This window comes from Laetiporus sulphureus, assembly GCF_001632365.1.
Source record: "Laetiporus sulphureus 93-53 unplaced genomic scaffold LAESUscaffold_20, whole genome shotgun sequence".
NCBI classification, from domain to species: Eukaryota; Fungi; Basidiomycota; class Agaricomycetes; order Polyporales; family Laetiporaceae; genus Laetiporus; species Laetiporus sulphureus.
Genome location: NW_024468529.1, coordinates 511,987 through 531,384, shown reverse-complemented (window position 1 = coordinate 531,384; position 19,398 = coordinate 511,987). Strand labels below are relative to the sequence as shown.

General features: G+C 47.3%; 6 protein-coding genes across 6 annotated transcripts; 3 read left to right on the top strand and 3 right to left on the bottom strand.

Moving 5' to 3' along the window:
* Positions 1-648: 648 nt before the first annotated feature.
* On the top strand, positions 649-2,523 carry LAESUDRAFT_736953 (uncharacterized protein; the record flags this gene model as incomplete). Its single annotated transcript, XM_040910740.1, has 8 exons — positions 649-668; positions 765-969; positions 1,168-1,355; positions 1,407-1,519; positions 1,551-1,988; positions 2,039-2,121; positions 2,193-2,270; positions 2,374-2,523. 8 exons carry the CDS (start codon positions 649-651, stop codon positions 2,521-2,523), a joined length of 1,275 nt encoding a protein of 424 aa, XP_040764320.1.
* Positions 2,524-5,749: 3,226 nt separating this feature from the next.
* On the top strand, positions 5,750-8,153 carry LAESUDRAFT_714296 (kinase-like protein; the record flags this gene model as incomplete). Its single annotated transcript, XM_040907064.1, has 13 exons — positions 5,750-5,903; positions 6,102-6,209; positions 6,252-6,265; positions 6,316-6,344; positions 6,391-6,529; positions 6,601-6,649; positions 6,701-6,763; positions 6,826-6,875; positions 7,034-7,120; positions 7,377-7,446; positions 7,722-7,932; positions 7,968-8,003; positions 8,093-8,153. The coding sequence occupies 13 exons, from the start codon at positions 5,750-5,752 to the stop codon at positions 8,151-8,153; spliced, it is 1,071 nt and encodes a 356-aa protein (XP_040764319.1).
* Positions 8,154-9,076: 923 nt separating this feature from the next.
* On the bottom strand, positions 9,077-9,394 carry LAESUDRAFT_653350 (ubiquinol-cytochrome C reductase UQCRX/QCR9-like protein; the record flags this gene model as incomplete). The annotated part of the gene is made up of 3 exons (XM_040904412.1): positions 9,077-9,123; positions 9,181-9,275; positions 9,345-9,394. Coding segments are annotated over 3 exons (192 nt in total), but the record flags the coding sequence as incomplete, so codon positions are not given.
* A 2,730-nt stretch (positions 9,395-12,124) lies between these two features.
* On the bottom strand, positions 12,125-13,184 carry LAESUDRAFT_759395 (uncharacterized protein; the record flags this gene model as incomplete). The annotated part of the gene is made up of 5 exons (XM_040912593.1): positions 12,125-12,230; positions 12,280-12,372; positions 12,785-13,007; positions 13,061-13,105; positions 13,160-13,184. The coding sequence occupies 5 exons, from the start codon at positions 13,182-13,184 to the stop codon at positions 12,125-12,127; spliced, it is 492 nt and encodes a 163-aa protein (XP_040764317.1).
* A 514-nt stretch (positions 13,185-13,698) lies between these two features.
* LAESUDRAFT_714294 (uncharacterized protein) lies at positions 13,699-15,609 on the top strand (the record flags this gene model as incomplete). The annotated part of the gene is made up of 6 exons (XM_040907063.1): positions 13,699-14,089; positions 14,239-14,369; positions 14,896-14,950; positions 15,029-15,112; positions 15,294-15,340; positions 15,589-15,609. 6 exons carry the CDS (start codon positions 13,699-13,701, stop codon positions 15,607-15,609), a joined length of 729 nt encoding a protein of 242 aa, XP_040764316.1.
* A 189-nt stretch (positions 15,610-15,798) lies between these two features.
* LAESUDRAFT_714293 (uncharacterized protein) lies at positions 15,799-16,999 on the bottom strand (the record flags this gene model as incomplete). The annotated part of the gene is made up of 6 exons (XM_040907062.1): positions 15,799-15,948; positions 15,973-16,068; positions 16,378-16,547; positions 16,604-16,786; positions 16,829-16,943; positions 16,976-16,999. 6 exons carry the CDS (start codon positions 16,997-16,999, stop codon positions 15,799-15,801), a joined length of 738 nt encoding a protein of 245 aa, XP_040764315.1.
* Between the last annotated feature and the right edge of the window lie 2,399 nt (positions 17,000-19,398).

The following is a 19,398-nucleotide window of genomic DNA, read 5'->3' as shown; positions in this document are numbered from 1 at the left end:
AAGCAGCATTCTGACAGTATCTTGTAGTGGCAGTGGAAGCGTTCGTAATGTCGCAATGTGAGGAAGGGTGGGGGTTGTGAGACTGAAGAACTGCTGCAAAGTGTCATGTGGGGGGGGGAGGTATCTTGCCGTTGGAAACTGGTGGTAGGGTGTTTGCAAGAAATGACAGGACAGATGTGGATGGTGACAGGAATAAAGCATGTTCAAGTGGTCCTGGTATATTGAGAACTTCGAGGAATGCATCATGCACATAGGAAGGTGCACTGTCATAGGATTTTCCCGACCCAATCCACTCGTCAAGTTGCATGAAAAATGAAAGCATCAGATTTAATCATTGAAGCGAAGTTTCAAGCATGTGGCCGGCTTCTCCCTTCATTTTCGACACCTGGCCTGCTTTCCATAATTCTTTCTGTTGGCTTTTTCCTGTTTGAGTTCTTTCTCTTGGCTTTTGTCCAGCTTTTGCCTGCCCGGTCATCAGTACGAAGGTGCACGTGATGACCCTTTTTTGACATTTTTGACATGAGTATTTTAGGACAATGTAAAATACCTTGTAAATTACATATAAATTACATGTAATTTACATCGATGTAAAAAACATAGGAGTTTCTTGCCATATGCTACTGGCCACAATTCGCCAAAATTAATTTCATGCACGCCAATCGAGATGGGTTTGCAGGCACCCATTGCTCGTCACGGTCCTCCTCGACACACAATACACTGCTTTTACATTATATCTGCATAGCAGGATGCAATACATCACAAAGTCTGTTTTCATCAAAGCAGGATAACGAGCAGCTGCAGCTCAAGCACGCTGTCAAATGTGATGATGTCTCTCCCCCGCCCAAGCTCGACCGCCATGGTCGCAAAAGTAAGAAGGCTTCCCTTGGCCCTAGGACATCCAGCATGGAGCCGGACAGCACCGCAGCACCTGCTCGTTGTCAGTCATTTCTCATCAAGCTCCCTACCAAAGTCATGGAGGAGACATGAACCTGCTGCGAGTCACATGATCCATCCCTCCTGAAGTGGCCATTTTATCCGATGCTGGTGAGCATGCAGCACGGCACTCAAGATTGGCAAATTGGCACCACTGGTCGCTGATGCTGATGGACAGATCAAGATGAATTTGATTTGTCCTAGTTGACCAAGTGAAAATATGACATGAGCAAGAGGGAGGTCGAGAGGAAGTGGCTTGCACAGACCAACGCCGCTGTCAATTCATGGTGCAGCACAGTCTCAGAGGTGGAGCTCGCAGACAGTGTCACTGAGAAAGGAGAGAACGATGAGTCCACACCCGAGCTCGAAATGCCACACGCCCCAATCTCCTTTGAGCGCAACCTCGAAGTCTGGTGTCAGCTGTACGTCTTCTTCTGATGTATCGATCCATAGCTCAGCCTCACTCTCCTCAGCTGGTGCATCACTGAGATCTCTCAAATTATCCTCATTCTCCTTGACTCCTGCTGCCCGCTCCTACACTACCCACCCTCCCTCGCCATCTATCTATCAAAGCCCATCAATGCCAGTGAATACAAATGATCATCATCCTTACAAAGGTCAACATCTTGGATCTTACACGAGTGGAGGCGTGGACCCGCTATTTGAATATGTCATGCAGATCAAATTGTACACCGAGAGGGAAGGTGCCAGTATGACGGGTAGAAGAATTGCCTACGAGGCTCGTCTTCTCACCAGCTTTCACAGAACCTTAGTGGATGCCTTGCATGAGACACATGAGGAATTGCTCGAGCCACCCGCCCATGTAAGGAGCCAAGCGGAGAAACTACGGTGCTGGGAACTTCGTGTTCTAAGAGAAATTGACTGGGATGCTGTCCTGAGAACAGAAAGAGGGAAGGTTGGAAGTGTAGTGGGTGGAGCCGCCAAAGCTCGTGCACCTCAATATCCTGAGGATACATCCGAGATCGGAGGCGAGCAAGAATTTGAAGAAGAAGAAGAGGAAGGTGAATCACAGTTCCTAACAATTGGTGTGATTGGTGGGTCATGCTTAAACCATATCATCCGCACTGGCTCATGCTCTTCCCAGGCCAGCCAAATGTAGGCAAGTCCTCATTGTTGAATGTGCTCTTTGAAATGCACAAGGTGTACGCGTCACAGACACCGGGTGAGGTACGCATGCTGGCGGCACAAGAATACATTGTCACACAGACTCGCTGACTTCCACTGCATTGGTACGCTAGACTAAACACTTACAGATGCTCTTCTGGACACATGACGTGCATCTGGTGGACTGTCCTGGGCTCGTCATGCCAAATTATGTGCCGATGGAAATGCGCTTTGATCCACATTTTCACAGTTATCTCATCAGCACACACACTCAGTCATGTCGAAGAGAAGTGAGCTGACGCATATTTACCCTAGGTCCTCAATGGCATCCTCCCCATCTCCCGGGTCTCCGCCATCCTGCTCTGCATCTACCATGTGGTGCAGCTCCTCCCACTTGAGTGCATCTATGGGCTCACGCACCTTGAACTTGCTAGCCCGCCCACAGAGGACAAGCACAGCTGGTGAGAGGGATGCTCATGCAGAGGCCCAGGCTAAAGCTACTGGAGGAGTGAGACACTATCAGCATGCCTGGCCCGGCTGCAGCTCCATCATTCCATGATCTAGAGCAGCTCAGCAGTGAAGCACTGCCATTGGCTGGACAATGTCAGCCACACCGTAACAGTCATATTAATGATTTGACTCAGCTTACATGTTGTGCAGGGTCGACACAAGAAGCAGTTGCACATGCAGGTCAGCATGTGCAGCAGTTAATTATTTCTCTGACCCTTTTATCATATCTCAATGTTGGAGGGCCTCCAACCATCCTGTATGTCCATCAGCACAAAGTCCGACTGCCGATCTGGGCCTGACTATGCCCAACGTACCTTATCTGTTATTGACTACCCCACCTGCCAGGTGACTGACAGATAAGTCAGATCTGTAACCTCTTAGGATCTGACTACCATCATCAGGCCAGGCCTACCACCACCGGTCAGACAATGGTAGTCAATATCTTCATGTCATCAGGTAATGTACAGATCAGCTGCCATCTGGCAGATAGAATTCAGACAATATCTCAGCCGTCAGTTGAGGTCTGGGCAATGCACAGCACTCTCAGATGAAAATTCAGCCATTCAGATGAATCATTGCCCAGAAAGACAAATGATTGACTAGCCATGATATGGTAGTTGTTGTTAGGATTGATAGAAATTTATTTTAATGATACAACATGAATGTGTGATCTACATTTGGGAGATGGAGACGTGAACGATATCAGCATGGACTCACATAACTCTTCCACCTCTTTAACGTTCAAGATATGGGCACACTCTGAATGGCCAAGGAGGATCCTCTCCACTGTTCATTTACCTTGACAGCACGTGAACGAGCAGATGTGAGCCTTGTGAAGCCACGTCCATTGGCTCTTCTTCGGCACCACTTCTTTGATCGTCTGGAGTACACGCCTGCATCTTGAATGATCACGGCCTCTTTTATCGTCCATGAACCTCGACGATGCGTAAATAAACAGATGTCAGCCACATTCTCAGCACTGCCTTTCTCAGCAGTTTACGGACCTTGACAGCACATGAAGGAGCGAACATGAGCCGTCTCAAGTCACGCTTGGCCGCTTTGCCCCTGCATCTTTTGACATCATGTTGCATTCATGTGTAGTCATGAGGGATGTCGAATGTCTGTTTTTGTATTTGCAGTGGAGTAAGTTAAGGCTCAGGAGGTCAAATTCTCACATATATAGACATACCCAGGAATCGACCTCGTACACGAGGAATTCAGAGTTCAGATTGGTGAGCGGGAGCACCGACGGACAGGTCTGCATGGTGATCAGAGAGTCTGTGACTTGAGGTTTCTGCAAGGCCATGACATAACCATTTAGCTGCAATGTGTGTAGGCTTGTTGAATAGTTGCCTATGAGATTCACCCTTACAGCTCCCACAAAGCAGCAAGCAAAGCAGCAAGTAAAGCAGCAAGGTGATCGCAATCAGGATGCCTGCACGTGCCCCCAGACATCAGAAGAAGTATGCAGGAGCAGCTGGGCATGACTTTGAAAAGACTTACCACTACTCATCCACGTGCTGTCGATGCCCATGAGTGAGGATGGATGAGCAACAATGCGACGCTGTGTGAAGGGGGAGGATATGCTGATGGTGAGTATATGTGCCTTTGTGCAGTGAGCAGCACACTGATAAAAACACTCACCTGCATGCATGTAGCTAGCGAATGCACGCCAGGCAAAGATGGCTCTGTGCAGCCTATGTTCGCTGGCCCCCCTGCATACCATCCTCCTTCAGCACCTTTCTGACAAAGGCCACATATGCAGCCATATGAACACATTTACGTACAATACATTGATGCTCGAGAGCATCATCCAGGTCAATGACCAGCACGAGGTTCCCCGGTACAGCCAACCAGCTCGATACCACTTGCTTGCTAAGTCTTACATGACTTCCCTCTGGTGGCATGCAGCCGCGCTCCTTCAGTCATGTCATCTGAGGACAGACACAAACCCTGTCGAAACAAGCTGCGATGAGAAAACCCCAATGTGAGCAGATGGCAAGACATTGACGAGGAGAAGAAACATGATGCAGTCACAGTTGCAGCCAAGTTGCAGTGCATTTCTTTCCTCATCCATGTGCTTAGTAAGCTCAGTGTTTGTTCCTCGGGTTTTGAGTTTCCGAGTCACAAGTTACAACTGACGAGAACTTCGAGACGAGGAATGCGACAAATTTTGCTATATCGTTGAGGAAGAAATGAAGTGGAAGATGGTGATGCAGTGGTGGAGGGTGGGTATTTGTTGAGACTGTCAGTGCTGTGGGAGAAATGGACTGAGGTGAATTGAACAAGAGTGAAGGCTTATATATAGTGTGACTATGTTTGACAGAGTTTGAGCTTAACAGTATGCTATGCACCATGGTGACGTCGACCATGACTGGTACCGCGACATTGCGCTGGTAGGGATGCTTCAGATGAGGATGAGGACAATGCTGGCATCCCCTTTGCCACATTGTGAGTCGGAACTCCTATACACACAGTACCAGGTCTTTTTGCGGTTTGATTTCATGTTACGTTATGATACATTATACCATCTACTTAACAATAAATTATATTTCTCTCTATATAAATATTATGGCCTCCCACATTGTAGCATTGGATTTTAGATATATGGTGCATATGCTTCAGACAGCCTTCTGCATGTCAATCCTACCTTACAATATCTGCACAAATCTATCACCAGCAGTCAGCTACAGTATATGCCAGAAAATACATACCTGACTGAAAATGAGCAGGCATGGCAGCACCGGACCCTATGGAGGACTTTCTGCCAATATCTGTAAATGTCTGCTCTTGCAATATGGCAGCGGTACTGACTACCATTTCTATCCAGATCGGTGATCAGACTTTTTGCTGATGTCACTACCTGTGTCTGCATCTGTACTCATGTCATCTTGAATCTTTGGCACATGCTGCCCACCCTTCGTGCACCATGGCTAGATTGTCTTGTTAAGTTGATCTGCATGCCTACATCCTTGTGGCATGCTGAGCACTCTGAGCCTAGACAGCATTGACATGATCTGGCCATGGGTTCATTAGGCAGTTCTATGACGTTTTCTTTCTGACAGATGGTCCTTTCCTTTCCAGAATGCTACAGATCGCACTGAGCTGGCACTCTTCATTATAAACCATTTTGTGCCCGGCACAAAGCCCTGGGACTGTGCAACCATCACTCTCGCAAGATATGCTTTCACTCCATTCTCTTAATTCTCTTCCCTTGTATGGCAGGCTCATTGGCTGCAAAAAAGAGATTGAGCTCACTAGAGACAAGGTCACGATTGGGAAGCATGGGCCACTATGTGATGTTGTAGTTGTCGACGATGACAATAATGACATCGGTGAGTCAGCCTTCATTGCTGAATCGTTGCATCATTACTGCATTCTCTCATTGATATTGAATTGAAATAGACAATGTTCATTGCATCATTCGGAGGATGAGGGCAAGTGATGGATTCGTGGCTATCGTCATTCAGAATCTGAGCCAGAATTACACATATGTAAGGGTTTCGTCACCCACATTCTTCGACTTCTGATAGTGTTTCGTGGCAAGGTGGACAGCAAGAAGCTTGACCATGGGGAGGCCACAGTACTAAAGTCTGAAACAATGTTTTCTCTTGCTTATGACCCTGAAGGCATGCTGCAGGGTGACTCTCATTTGTTGAAGTGATCGTTTACATTTGTTGAAGTCACAGCACAGTCGGTATGTAAATTCTTACATGTCTATGTCAGTCTATATGGTGATCACTATAGTTTCACCACACATACAGCATGGGCTGCTTGTATGTGCAATATCAATGAGCTCAATAGCTGCTAATCGTGTTGCAGTTTAGGGAGAGGAGGGTTCGGTAATGTGAACAAAGCTCACAATCAGATCAGTGGAAAACTGCATGCGGTCAAGACAGCACGTGATCCAATGAAACTGACTAAGACTCAATTGAAATTGATCAAAAAAGAAGCTGCCATAGTCTGCAGATTGTGCCATGTAATCATCTCATTGCTATCACATGATATGTGCATTTAATGCATGTCTCTCAGCTGCACATTGTACGATTTGATGAACTATTCTGGGAGGATTCATCCATATGTATGTCACTGTCTTTAGTTGCTGTCATCACTGATATGTGTGATGTGACAGATATGGTCCTGGAATTCGTTCCTATGGGGGATCTTTCTAAGCTCATCGAAAGGAATGGCCTCAGTTAGTGTGAATGCAATTGTCTGACAGTGCATTGTGCTCACATAAGGCCATTCTGAACCAAGATGAATCTCGAGCTCAAATCATCACTTGGCAAGTATGTGCCACTCTGGAGGTACGTTGCTTTGCTATCGACATATTTGTGATGGAGTTGATCACCTTGTTATACCAGTATCTGCATTTCAAGAATATCATTCATCGGGATATCAAGCCATCAGTATTCTCCCTGCTATGGTCTATGACCTTGTTCCACTGATGAACTGTTTACAATAGAACATTCTCATCGTTGATATGCAACTGCTGCAAGTTAAAGTTGCTGACTTTGGTACAGCCAAAATCTTTGCTGGCACTCAACTTCGGGTGAGACTGTATGCAAGATCTCACTGACACGGTGTAGCCAATGACACTTTACAGAGCAAAGCTGGGACTACCACACATATGTCGCCTGAACTTGCATTAGTGATATCAAACAATTGAGGGGAGCCACATGCACAAAGTGGATTGCTGAGCACTTGGAGTGACAATTTTTCAAATGTGGGTGATTTATTGGGATGCTATCGTCTCGTATGGTGATGCGTTTACTAGGTCATGTGGTCATCTTCCATTTTCCTCGAAGATGAATCCTCACGATAGGAAATACTATACAGTCCGCATGCACCTTTTACCGGTTTCTGTCAGCGCTGATGGTAAGTCTTAAGCCAATATACGAGATACATCCCCAAAGTGACGCCTCATCTGCAGCTTGCAATATCATCTCGAAATTGTTGGTCAAGGATGTGGGCTTGTGATTCACAGTTGCTCAAGTGCAACACCATGCTTGATGCTAAAATGTGGTATCCAAGGAGCACAAATGCAAAGATAATCAGCAAGCTCAACGATCTGCTTCTGACAGTTTCTCCGACCTACAAATTGTAGTGGGGGTGTGTATCAGCCTGATGGTTATCACTTTTGCATCCAATAGCTTCACCTTGGTTATCACTCATGCACCAAGTAGCGTTGTTAGAGGTTGACATGTTATTGCATTCGATACATGAAATGTTTTCTATCCCAAAGCATGTTGGCACAATCGACAACATGCTGGGCCTCACAGAGGGTAATTCCAGTCTCAAAATCCCATCATTGACCATTCTCCACACCCCCTTTGGGATGAAGGCAGGACTCAACATCGGTCTGTGAAACTAATACAGATAACGACTGATACTTTTAGCCACAAGATGGACTGGGCGGGCGTTAAACTGCGCAGGTGTGCATATCCTCCCTCATTTTTGATGTGTGAATAATGGCTACAAACCCATCGAGCTTGCTGTCAAAGCCTCTGCTGACACTCACCAGAATGACGAATCTCAAGCAAAAGTCATTGGGCATGCCTGCATTCCTCCATCACCAGTTGTAATGGCATGGTACACAGGAATGACAACTCTCCCTTGTCAACCGGTGAGAAGTTTAAGAAGACGTCCATATCAAAGAAAAAAGCTCCATTTTCTCTCGACCTAAATGACATTGCCCTTCTCAACTGCAGAGTTGCACTATTCCAGCGAGAACGAGATAGAACGTCGGAAGGGCTGGGTGCTGGTGCCCACTCAGGCCTTGTATTCTTTCCCTACTCTAGTTTCTTTGTGTCACTCCTATGTATGATGCCTATGATCTAGGAGCCAATTCGGTGTGTCAATCTGATGCTCCTGCCAGCTCATGTTTCATTGAAGATGCAGGATGCATGCAGAGCATGCCGAACACATAATTGTCAGAATGCTGCAAGAGATCTCCAAAGACTATCTGCGCTTGACTTCAGCGAGTTGCACTGGATCTGTGTTATGTCCTGCACTGGGTTTTCCCTCTCCAGGAACCCAAACCAGAGTGAATCTGCTCGGTTCACGTCCTGCAAGAGACGCTCGACCAGCTGAAGAGGCAGTGGCAAGAAGAGATAAACTATAGCTGGATTTGCAGCCAATTCAAGAATCTTCAGCAAGAACTGACTGTGTGAAGAGTGGTATGTCCATAGGTGTGCTCACTGCTGTTAAGTATACACATTATACTCGATCGTCACCTTGCAGATCTAAATCTATACATAGGCCAGCTGATGGACAGGCAGAAATCTGACCCGAAAGTATGCCATGCACTGTGCGATGCCTGCATATAGAGCTTCACATAGCAATGTGAGTGGAAGTAAAATGTGGCAAGAAGGAACCCGATGCAGGCTTGATTGGTGCAGCAGTCGGAGGCACATTGTTCAGAGTAATAGACACACCATGACTTGACTCAGAGTAAAGTAAATTTGCGTTGGCTAGCAATATGTAAGATTCAATGATCATTGCACAATCATTGCACATATTTGTCACAAATATTTTTCCACTGCTTCTGTGGGACTGCAAGCAAGAATACATGTCTCAATCAACTAAATGCAACTAAACGCAAGCATCCACTTTTCCAATGATCCCAGAATGCAGTAATACCGATGTCAAATACAACATCAAACATATATGCACTGGTGAAGATGAACCACGGTGGACATGTATACCTATGTATATGCCTAGTGAAGTCGTTCGAGAATTATGCTGCATGCAGCAAACAGATAACGTGAGCGGACTCACTATTTCGCTTGACGACTGTGTTGTAGGACGTGTTTGCAAGCTGTACAACTCAGTCACTGCAGAAATATTAATGTAAGTCGAAGAACGACTTACTGAGGCCATGACGGGCTACTGATCCATGATGGCGAGCAGCTGTTGCAGCTTCCGCGCATCATGACCTTTGTGCTGATAGAAGCGCCTAAGACGTCTCTGCATTCTAACCTCTCCGTGATGTCTCTGCTTGCGCATCACATATATATCTAGGTTGCCTCTCCCACAATGATCATGTGGTGCCGCATATCTCTCGACAGGGCTCAATTGAGTCGTTCTTTGCCAGCCTGGCCAATGCTGCAACTACTGTCTCAGCCGCAGATGATGGGCTGCCAGTAGAAGAGAAGCAAGAGCCTGGAAATCCTTTATGAGCAGTGGACACTCGACGCTATGCTACTATATCACCGAGCAAAGACCACTATACTCTGTGCATGTGAAGTTATTGCACACCAACATGATCATTACCCTCATGCAGCCAAGCCCAACTGTCTTCTAGATGTTGACCGGTGGAGGCGTTGAGTTCAAGGGCTCAGACCACATGGGGGATAAGACGCAGTACAAATGTGCCGTTGGTATTGTCGACCGGCTGCAGCAGGAGATGGGAGTCAAGGACTTGTGATGGCAGCTGTTCTTCAACACCCTTTGGGATGGGGCACGAGGCAATTCAAAAGGCTTTGATGGGAGGTGAGGGGTTGAAGGTGAAGTCAGCATTGGTGTGCATCACAGACAACACAGCTATCAAGGTTGATGGTACCAGATCGAAGAAGGCCAAACGGCAGTAGTGGTAAGTGGCATTGATCAATTGGCCATCCTGATCATTTCTGATGTTCAGTCAAGAATCTTTTTACATTCCATCTGCAACGAATTACACCGTCATGTCATTATATTCTATATGTTCTGTGCACATGGCAATGGTTTCGCTGATGTCACTGTCAAATGGAAGTAACTCCTTTCCAATCTAATGCATACCAGCTGTACTACAATCTGAGTGCAGCATAAGAACTGACAGAGCCTCGATACTGGTATGATGTGAATTGGCTCATCCCTTGTTGCAGAGGTTATGCCCTCACTGCTTGTAGACTTGGGATACTAAAAATTTTGATACATCAATGCACTAGTGATGAGTACAAGTCATAACAGTTGGTGCGCAACTGCGGGACCACAAAGTTGATAGACAGTGCAGTGCAAGCGCTAGCTAACAATTGATATTGAGGGGTCAACCAGTCACCAGTCAGCACTCAGCCCTTCTCCCTCCTCACAGAGAAGTGCAGGTGCATGGAGCTTCGCCTTCGTTTTTCTTCTCCTTCTAGTGCATCTTCTTCTCTGCCTTCTAGAGGCCTCACCCACAAAAATGGAGAAGACATTGCCTCATCTCCTGGTGTGCATGTGAGATGTCCCACTCACACATACAGAGGGCGGGTGAGCTCAGATTCAGATACCGAGGAGCTGCTGTGTGTGTGAACACACTGTCAATTTCGCATGCTGTGAGAAAGTAGTGCTGCGTCCCTGCATGTCTGTAGCTAGTATTCTACTCTAATTCTACCCTCCCTTCTTACTCATTTCATGGAGCAGAGCAAGGGCATGCCTCAGGCTGAGTTCGACGACTCTCCAGCAAGGAGCAGCCTAATTGTAGAAATGCCTGCACCTCTCTTCATCTCCATCACGGATCCTGAGATAAATATGATGGTTAACCTGCCTGGAGAGGCTATCTGGCTTGACGACTGAAGACTTAGTTGGGCGGAGGCATTCAGCAAGAGGAGCAGCAGCATTCATGCGAGAAGTCATGGTGGTTGAAACTGAGGTGGTCTTTGGTTGCTTCGAAGGTACCATTTCAGCAGATGCGTAAGTCTCATCTGTCTGAACCCTCTTCTTTCCATGAGCCTTTGATGTCAGAGCCACATGCAAAGGACCGGCTGGTGCTGCATGCAGTTTCTGTGTCCCACTGAAGAGCAACGCGATGGAAGCCTGTGTCCTGGGCTGTGTACGAGGGGGTGCTCACCTTGCTTTTGAGGCTGGGTCAACATCCTCAGCACAGCCAGTGTCCAGATGATGGTTGATGTCCTTCTCAAGGATTTTGCGTGAGCAGACTGGGCTAGAAAGCAGTCAGCCATCGCAACTTGAAGGTTGCGAGAAGACACACACCATGTTACTGCAGTCCTGTGTGAGATATACGAGCAGAAATGATGCAGGAAGATGCACCTTCAGAGCTCATCATGGTCTGATCAATGGTGGTCACGAGTGGCGAGGATTTGCATCCGAGGCTCGCGAGTCGGTGTATTTGATCGTATTTGATCAAAATGCATGTCACATGCTGAAGGGCCAAGCTTTGTGGCTGGAGGCAGAGACAGGGGTGATGTGATAGATAATATGACTCATTAAATTGCTGTGACAGATATTTATGAGGGTATATGCCATCTCCAATTGACCTACCATGCCTGTCCCTTCAGACTCCCCCCGCTTCGCTGATGAGGGCACCCTCCACGTCCTGGTCACTGGATATGGCGTAATCCATTCTCTGATGTTCCACACATATATCACTGTCTAATCTGAACTTGTCTCCAGCCTTTCCGTTCAATCAAAGTGAACCCATCCTGGCTCGCCATCAAGCCGCTGCATAACACCGTCATTTACACCAATGGCAAGCATATCACGTATGAGCAGGGTGAGTGTAAACAGTCTACTTGGGAGCAGGATGGTGCGATGAGGGTCGAGCATCTCTGGGAGAGGTAGTGAGGATAGCACTGAATTAGTGAGGTGGGTAGATTGGAGTAGTGAGTAGTATGTGAGTAGATGCCGTCGAATCGCTGTAAAAATTTAGAACCAAGTCGGGTGTGGAGAATAGATCGACCAGGCTAGGGAGAGTGGTTAGTTGCAATGGACGAAAGCAGGCTAGGCATGTACGGTTGTGAGATGATGATGAACTCATCGAGGTTGATGGACTTTTCATTGTCCCAGAGCAGATCCCTCGCCATGCGTGCAGCATACAGAGTGTCCCTGCAGCGAATCAGCACTGGACCAGCAGAAATTAAACCATACGTACCAATCCAGTGCATTGATTGTGGTTTCGATCAAATTTTGCTCAAGCGCGACAGTTAGTCACTTCACTGCTGAGTGTGGGGCACCTTCTTTGGTGGACATGAACTGCTCTAGGTATGGATCAATGCTCATGGGTGGACCAAACATAGACAATCCATGATGGATGAATAACTTCTCATACACCAACACAAGGCAGTCTCACTCCATGATAGCCTGTCAGCAATAGATGTCAGTACAGGCAGTAAGCACGAAAGCGAACGTATTCACATTACTGCAGTACTTTGTCTTGTTCGTGTAAATGATCGCGGCAGTGACAATACGCACGTTCTCTGCACCGGGCATCATGTGGTCAGGGTGTTTGCATGCTCACTTGGCATACTCAAGCGCAGCCCAGGCTGTGCCATTCTTGACCTGCACGATGTGCAGCTTGGTGTAGGATGTGCCTTCGAGGAAGATGATGATGGCGTGTCTGTGCGAGAGCACGTCAAATGTGCTGAGAAAGAGTTTCTTGCAGTCTTTGGCTTTGCAGTCGACTGAGATGTTGCCTGCTGAGTGGAGGACATAGTCTGCAATGGGGTTCATGAATAAGGAGGCTGAGATGATGCATTTGTAGCTGGTGAGTGGATGGAGATGCAGAGATGCGCACCTTTGGCCCAGAAGTGGAGGATCCGGTGGTAGGGGAACATTGTTGCTGTTACCAGGGATTAGACGGATGCAGAGGAAGTCAAAGAGAGAGGGTGCTTACAGAGTATTGCAGGGTCGATCATCATGTTGTGGTGTGTTGCGATGCTGAGGGGTGTCACACGTTAGCATGGTGCATCACGGTGTGAAACAGGAGGCAGCATTCATAACATGTACATGTTCAGCAGGATACTGCATCCTCTCGATGGCTTTTCACAGAGCATCTCGAGTGTCGAAGGCTCTCTGGGAGGATGTCGAGCCAGAGAGCATATGATGCATGACTTACACAATAATGGGGCCATTGCAGGGGATGTTCTCACTGCCGATGATCCGAATTTCAGTGAAGAATGAGACCACCACCCATGCTGCGATCTGGTGCAGAAACTGGTGGAGGAGGTATGCATTGGGCATCATTGTACTCGTCTTCGTCATCATCTTCATCATCGTCTTCATCGTCGTCTTCATCATCATTGTTATTGTCGTCATCGTCGTCAAGCATGTGCATGCCACCAGGGCTGCAAGGAGTAAGAGGTGAGCTGGCCAGGATAGGATGAGGAAGGGGTCTCATCCAGAGTGCTACCCCACATCGATACAAACCAAACAATGCACAAAACTGCACCTGACACGACTTGGGCACTTCTTCATGTGTTGGTGTCGATCAAGCTCAAGCCACAGAGCATGATGCACACCATCTATGCTCAGGTCAACAATGTCTCTGTGCTGCTCTCATTCTATCGAGCAAAGTGGACCGATGGGGAGCTAAGCCACCTCTCTGACGAGGAGGTGTGCCCGCCTTCAGATGCATGCTCTGTGATTCACCTCCCATTCCCAAGCTCGCCACCGAGCACAGCGACAATGATGAATGTGCTTGCACCATTTATCACATTCCTGGAGGGCTTGTTGCAGCTGCCTGTGCCTCTCATGCTCATTGCTGTGAGGGCGCAGCTTGCACCACTGCCTCATGTATATGCTGAGCACCATGCATCTGGTCCTGGTACGGGATTCATGCCACGCTCTCTGCTGCCACCACTCAGCTCTTTTTCGAGCTCTCTCTTTCCTTCATCCCAGTTGAAACCTCAAGCGCATATACATGCACACGGTCGACGTTTGCGACTTTCCTGTCTTCATCTGTTCCCTCACCAGTTTCATCATCTTCCAGTGCCACCAGCCAGACTTCAACCTCTATGTACAAGGAGCTCATCCTGCTTCTCATGCATCCATGCAAGATCCTTATCGCTTTTGATGGTGCTATGCCAGATCTCATCACCCGAGGCGTATCTCACGCTGCAGAATGAGAATTGGCAGTCATCCTTCATGGATCTGCCAGTGCTCAAGAGAATCAAGGCATGATAGAAAGCGAGAGGGGAAAGGAGAGGAAATGGTGAGGGGTGTCATCCTGGGATCTCAACAGGAGAAGCAAGTCTGGAGTCCCGCTGTGATTGATCAAGCTGGTGAAGGTGGCGATGCTACTGATCATCCTCCAGCTGCTCAGAAGTCAGTCTCATTTGTGATACCACCAATGCCCTGGGGACTGTTAAATGCCGTGACTGCTCAGCATTGAGGAGACAGTTAGAGAGCGACAAGGATTTGGTTGTTCACGGAATATAGACATTGGTCGGCCGTGCACAAGCACAATGCTGAACCCATCTGTGCTGTTGTCAATCTATGACTATCAGATGTGCTTCAACAACTCGAGGTTCGATGGGAGCTTCCCGAGTTGGGTGCTACCATTTTTGTATCTTGGGAGCCCATACGTATTCTGGTCTGTCGATTTGTGAAGTTGCTGAGTCTTTCATAAAGTCATGGAATGCATACATGCTGCATGTGCTCAGCATCGAGCACATCATCTCTGTGGGTAAGTGTGTGCTCTTTGCACTGCCCAACCTGGAGGCGTCTGCCTGAGAATCATCTTGTGCTGAACACGAATCTGCAGTTCGTCCAAGCAACAGCCTGCACGGGCATGCCTCACCCATAATTGAGAAGCGTAAGGGCTGGATCAAGGTGCTGGAAGTACAGGGTGTGTATGATGATGGGATCGACACGTTCGAGCCATAATTGGAGCCGATTTGTGAGTGGATCAATAGAGCAGGCCAGGATGGAGACTGCACTGTTTCGGGCATCTCGGATAATGTCGTTGCTCTGAGCACTCCAGCATTAGTATATATGCCCTACATGATCAACCTCACACCGTCAAGTAGCTGCGGGTGATGGGATTGCAAGCGAGCCATGGGCCCTGATATATACAGTAAGTGACAGTCAGCAATACTACATTGTAAGAAATACTGAACCGAAAGATGCACTTTCTTCTTCTTCGCAGATTCAACCTCCTCCACGATGCTTGATTGGACCTGCCCCACTGGCTGTGTTTGTACTGTGACCTACTCACCATGAGAGTAATCCAGTGTAAATGAATGAAGTTAGATACCCACACTGCGACTACAGTTGCTGTCTTGCATTGTTTGTCTTCTGTGTAACTACTCTTACTTTCTGCAGCATTGGACATTTCAAAAATGAGGAGTGCATGCAGAGGACCAAAAATTAAATGAGGAGTGCGCGCAGACAGAGGGGCACGGTGATGCATCTGGCAGGCATGTGGCCCTCAACCACATTACCGTTTTTGAGCAGTCGACATCACCCACTTACATGTACCCATAAGAGACAGACACAACATGAATATTGAATAACGAATGTGCACTGGCTCACTCATACCAGACCCTGCAACGGATCACCACCTGCAGTGCTCTTGATGTCCTTCATCACAACCTCGACCTTCTTCATCCTATCTGCATCATCCCCTGTGTTCTCATCCTCACTCTCCACCTTTGGCCTGTCCAACATAAACTCTGCCATGAACTGGGTGATAGCATGCTCACTCACCTCGCTCATCACACATGGGTCCCAGCACCACTTGACTGCATTCGTGCCAGTGCCGCTGCAGACATGCACCCATGCTTGCCCACACCCTTCATCTCTCTGATGCATTGTCATTCAAGGTAGCCCTGCCAGAGGAGCTGTGTGAGGTAGGCGTCAACTGTGAGGGATGTGTTTGTCGAGCAGCTGCTCAGTGGGAGCATGGCACTGTGTCCCAGGTTGAGGCATTTCAACAGGCTTCACAGATTGTCTGGCATTTGTATCAGGACATCTGAGTATGGAAGAGCATGATACGGAACACGTACTGTCTCTCATGACATGGCCATCTACCAAGATCAATGCGAGTATGATTTACAGCATGCCGACTGAGCCCAGCTCATTGGACTGCTCCCAGGCCAGGATGCTCCTCACCGAGCATGTGCATGGCCCATCATTGTTCTCGTTAGCATAGACCTCATCATTGTTCACCATATCCTCATGCTTGATCACCAGGATGTTCGCATCTGGTGCGCATGCATGTTCGATGATCACAGGGTCCAGCACCGAGTGCAGGATGTATGTCTTTGTCCTGGTCAGTGAAGCTAGCAGTGGGATGCATGAGTGGGTTCAAGTGGATGAGGACAAGGGAAACACACACTGCACTTCTTCATGCCTGTATTCCTCAGTAGCTCACTCTCCTTGCTGTTCATCTCCTTGTTCTTCTCTAAGGTACTGCATGTCTGCAGCTCATGCAGCTCCATCCTGAATGTCCTGCACAGGATGTCCTGTGCGCATGCAAGCACAAGCTTGAACGAGCACATGTTGCATCTGAGCACTGCAGCTAAGTGAGCAAGAAAATGGTAGGCATTGCACATTGACGCACCTTTCTTCGAAATCTTGTCTCTCTTCAGTGGGACCCACTTGCTTTCCGTGAACAGCATGAGGTGGACAAGATCATTTGCTTTTCTCTCCAGTTCCTGCATCCACCTCACTTTATCCTGTATTATAGCAATGAAACAGTGTCGCTCACATTCTGCACGATGTCCACTTTCATGTCCTCATCAGCTCCCTCTGCTGCTTCCTCCACGTTACTTGACACCCTCGCACCATTATCTTCTTCTTCATTGACATCTCTTCATCAATGCTGCCTGTGCTGAGACTGGCCTGGCTGGGCTTGTGAGCAACTTGTTCAGACCATAACACAGAAGAGTACAGTTAAGATGAATGCAGATGAAGTCCAAGTCATGCATGCAGCAGATGAGCATGTGACTGATTCGGGGAATGTGTATCTCCCATGCAGCGTCAACTTCCACTCTTGTCCTACATAAGTCAATCAACATGCCTTCACTACTGAAATATAATGCTGTACTCCATCTTTTGGCTTTGTTCCCATATGTGTGGATGTCGAATCAGTGGCAAGTCACAACTGCCTACACAACAGCTTCATGGGACTAGGCATACAATGGCCGCATGCTGCCCGGTTGGACCTCAGACATGCAGCATGAAGTTCACGCATTTCTCGTGAAAGTTCAAGTGGATGGGCTAAAGCAAGTCACTGCAAAGGGAGTGGCGGCCAAGAGCAAGGGAAGAAAAGGTAAAGGAAAGAAACAACCTGCAGAGCTCGACAATGTGCAGCCAGATTGCAAATACTTCGAGGAATGGCTGAAGGAGAAGTACGGCAACTGGAAGATATTTCCACATCTGGAGAAAATCCTGAACGACAATGATAAGGACTCCCAGATGCTGCGCATGACATTCTGCTCAGAGATGGTGTGTTCTTTCCCCTGGAATGCAATTAAGTTGACATGGCTTTTTTAGCTTCCTTCCTTGGAGGATGCAAACATTCCTCCTCTGTATGAGGCTATGGCAGTCAAAATCTTTGGAGACAAGGCAATGATGGGGCAAGGTCTGATCTGTCTGCAGATCATGCAAATTGTGCGTTCATCCATGGCTGTCATCTGGCAGATATGATGCATGTGAACAAAGCACGGTCTTGCTAATAACAGATTCCATGGGTTCTTTGATGTTATCTGGTTTGGTGTTCACACACCCTGTATTTTGCTCCCATAAAACTGTTGATTTGCCTTGACTGGGTCTATTTTGTTCAGGTGGGTGTGCATCCTAGAGTCTATAATGTTGACGAATATGTTATATACAGCATCTGCTGTCCGTGGAGTGGGCAGTGTGACCAGTTTAAGTGGATGGAATGTGTTGATCACTGTAACGTTAACGCTACCGTTGCTGCATTCAATTTTCCAAACATGGTCACTTTCTGTGACCAGATAATAAGCTGAGTTCTGTGAGTTCTCTAATGTTTCTATGTTCGACGTTCACATGCTCTGATTCTGCTACAGTCAACCGTTTCTCATCCTCTCTGACTGGGTATTGTTCACGTGAGTGTTCATCCATGCATAGGCAGCTTTAAAATGTTGTATTTCAGATTTTATGTCTGTGGACAGCCCGATCTTCATAGGTTGGAGTGGCAATGTCAGTTTGACTGTGCTAACTGTCCACTTATTTCATCAGATATCACTGCTTCTTATAGGGTCTGGAAAATGTGAGCCTAGCTTTCACATGCTTTTCTCACATTTTTCTGTCATAAAGGTAGGTGATCCTTGTGTTCTATTCCCGCTTCTTCATTTTTCTCCTCTCTCATTCTGCTGCTCACTTTTCTGCTCTGATCATCATTTTCCCATTCTCACTCAATGTTGCAGTCAGCTCCATCAATGTCTACATGCTCGGCCTTGATCATTTCTGATAGTGGTGCATGTTTGCGCCTTGAGAACATCATCCACATTATAGAGCGCCACATTCCTCATACTCATGCACTGTTACCTGAGTGGCTGATCCTCATGGATAACTTGTTGATGAATAACTGGTGGGCACAGTATCAAGATCTGTGTGATTTGTTAGTGAGTCTCTATGTATATTCTAACGTTGATTAGAATGGACTGAGCATTCACAGGGTAACTTGTATTTGATGCATGGTATCCTGACATGCCTTGGCATCTTTGTTTCTGAGCTGCATCTGGAGTTGTGGGAGTTGGGTGCTACAATTTATACCAGAATGGAGATGTTCATGCAGTATGACACATTTTATGCTCCTGCAGTTTGTTGAGTGCATGCACCACAAGGGCATTCAATCTTAGTGAACCGAGATACTGCCAGGTATCTTTACAATGTCCTGCGTGATTAGTGTATGGTGGTATATGTCATTCATCATCTCTTTTTCAGAGATGATGGTGTCATCATAGTAAATGTATTAGAGGCTGACATCGCTGACCTGAAAGAACATGCTGCCTCCTTTGTCCAGCAACAACAGCATCCATCAGCTGTTGTGCCATCTCAAGATATACAGCAACTGGTTGTGGGACCATCATTGTTTCAGGATCATTGACCTCCTTCACCTGCCACTGTTTCCTGGTCAGCTACACATAACCTACAGATTTGTTC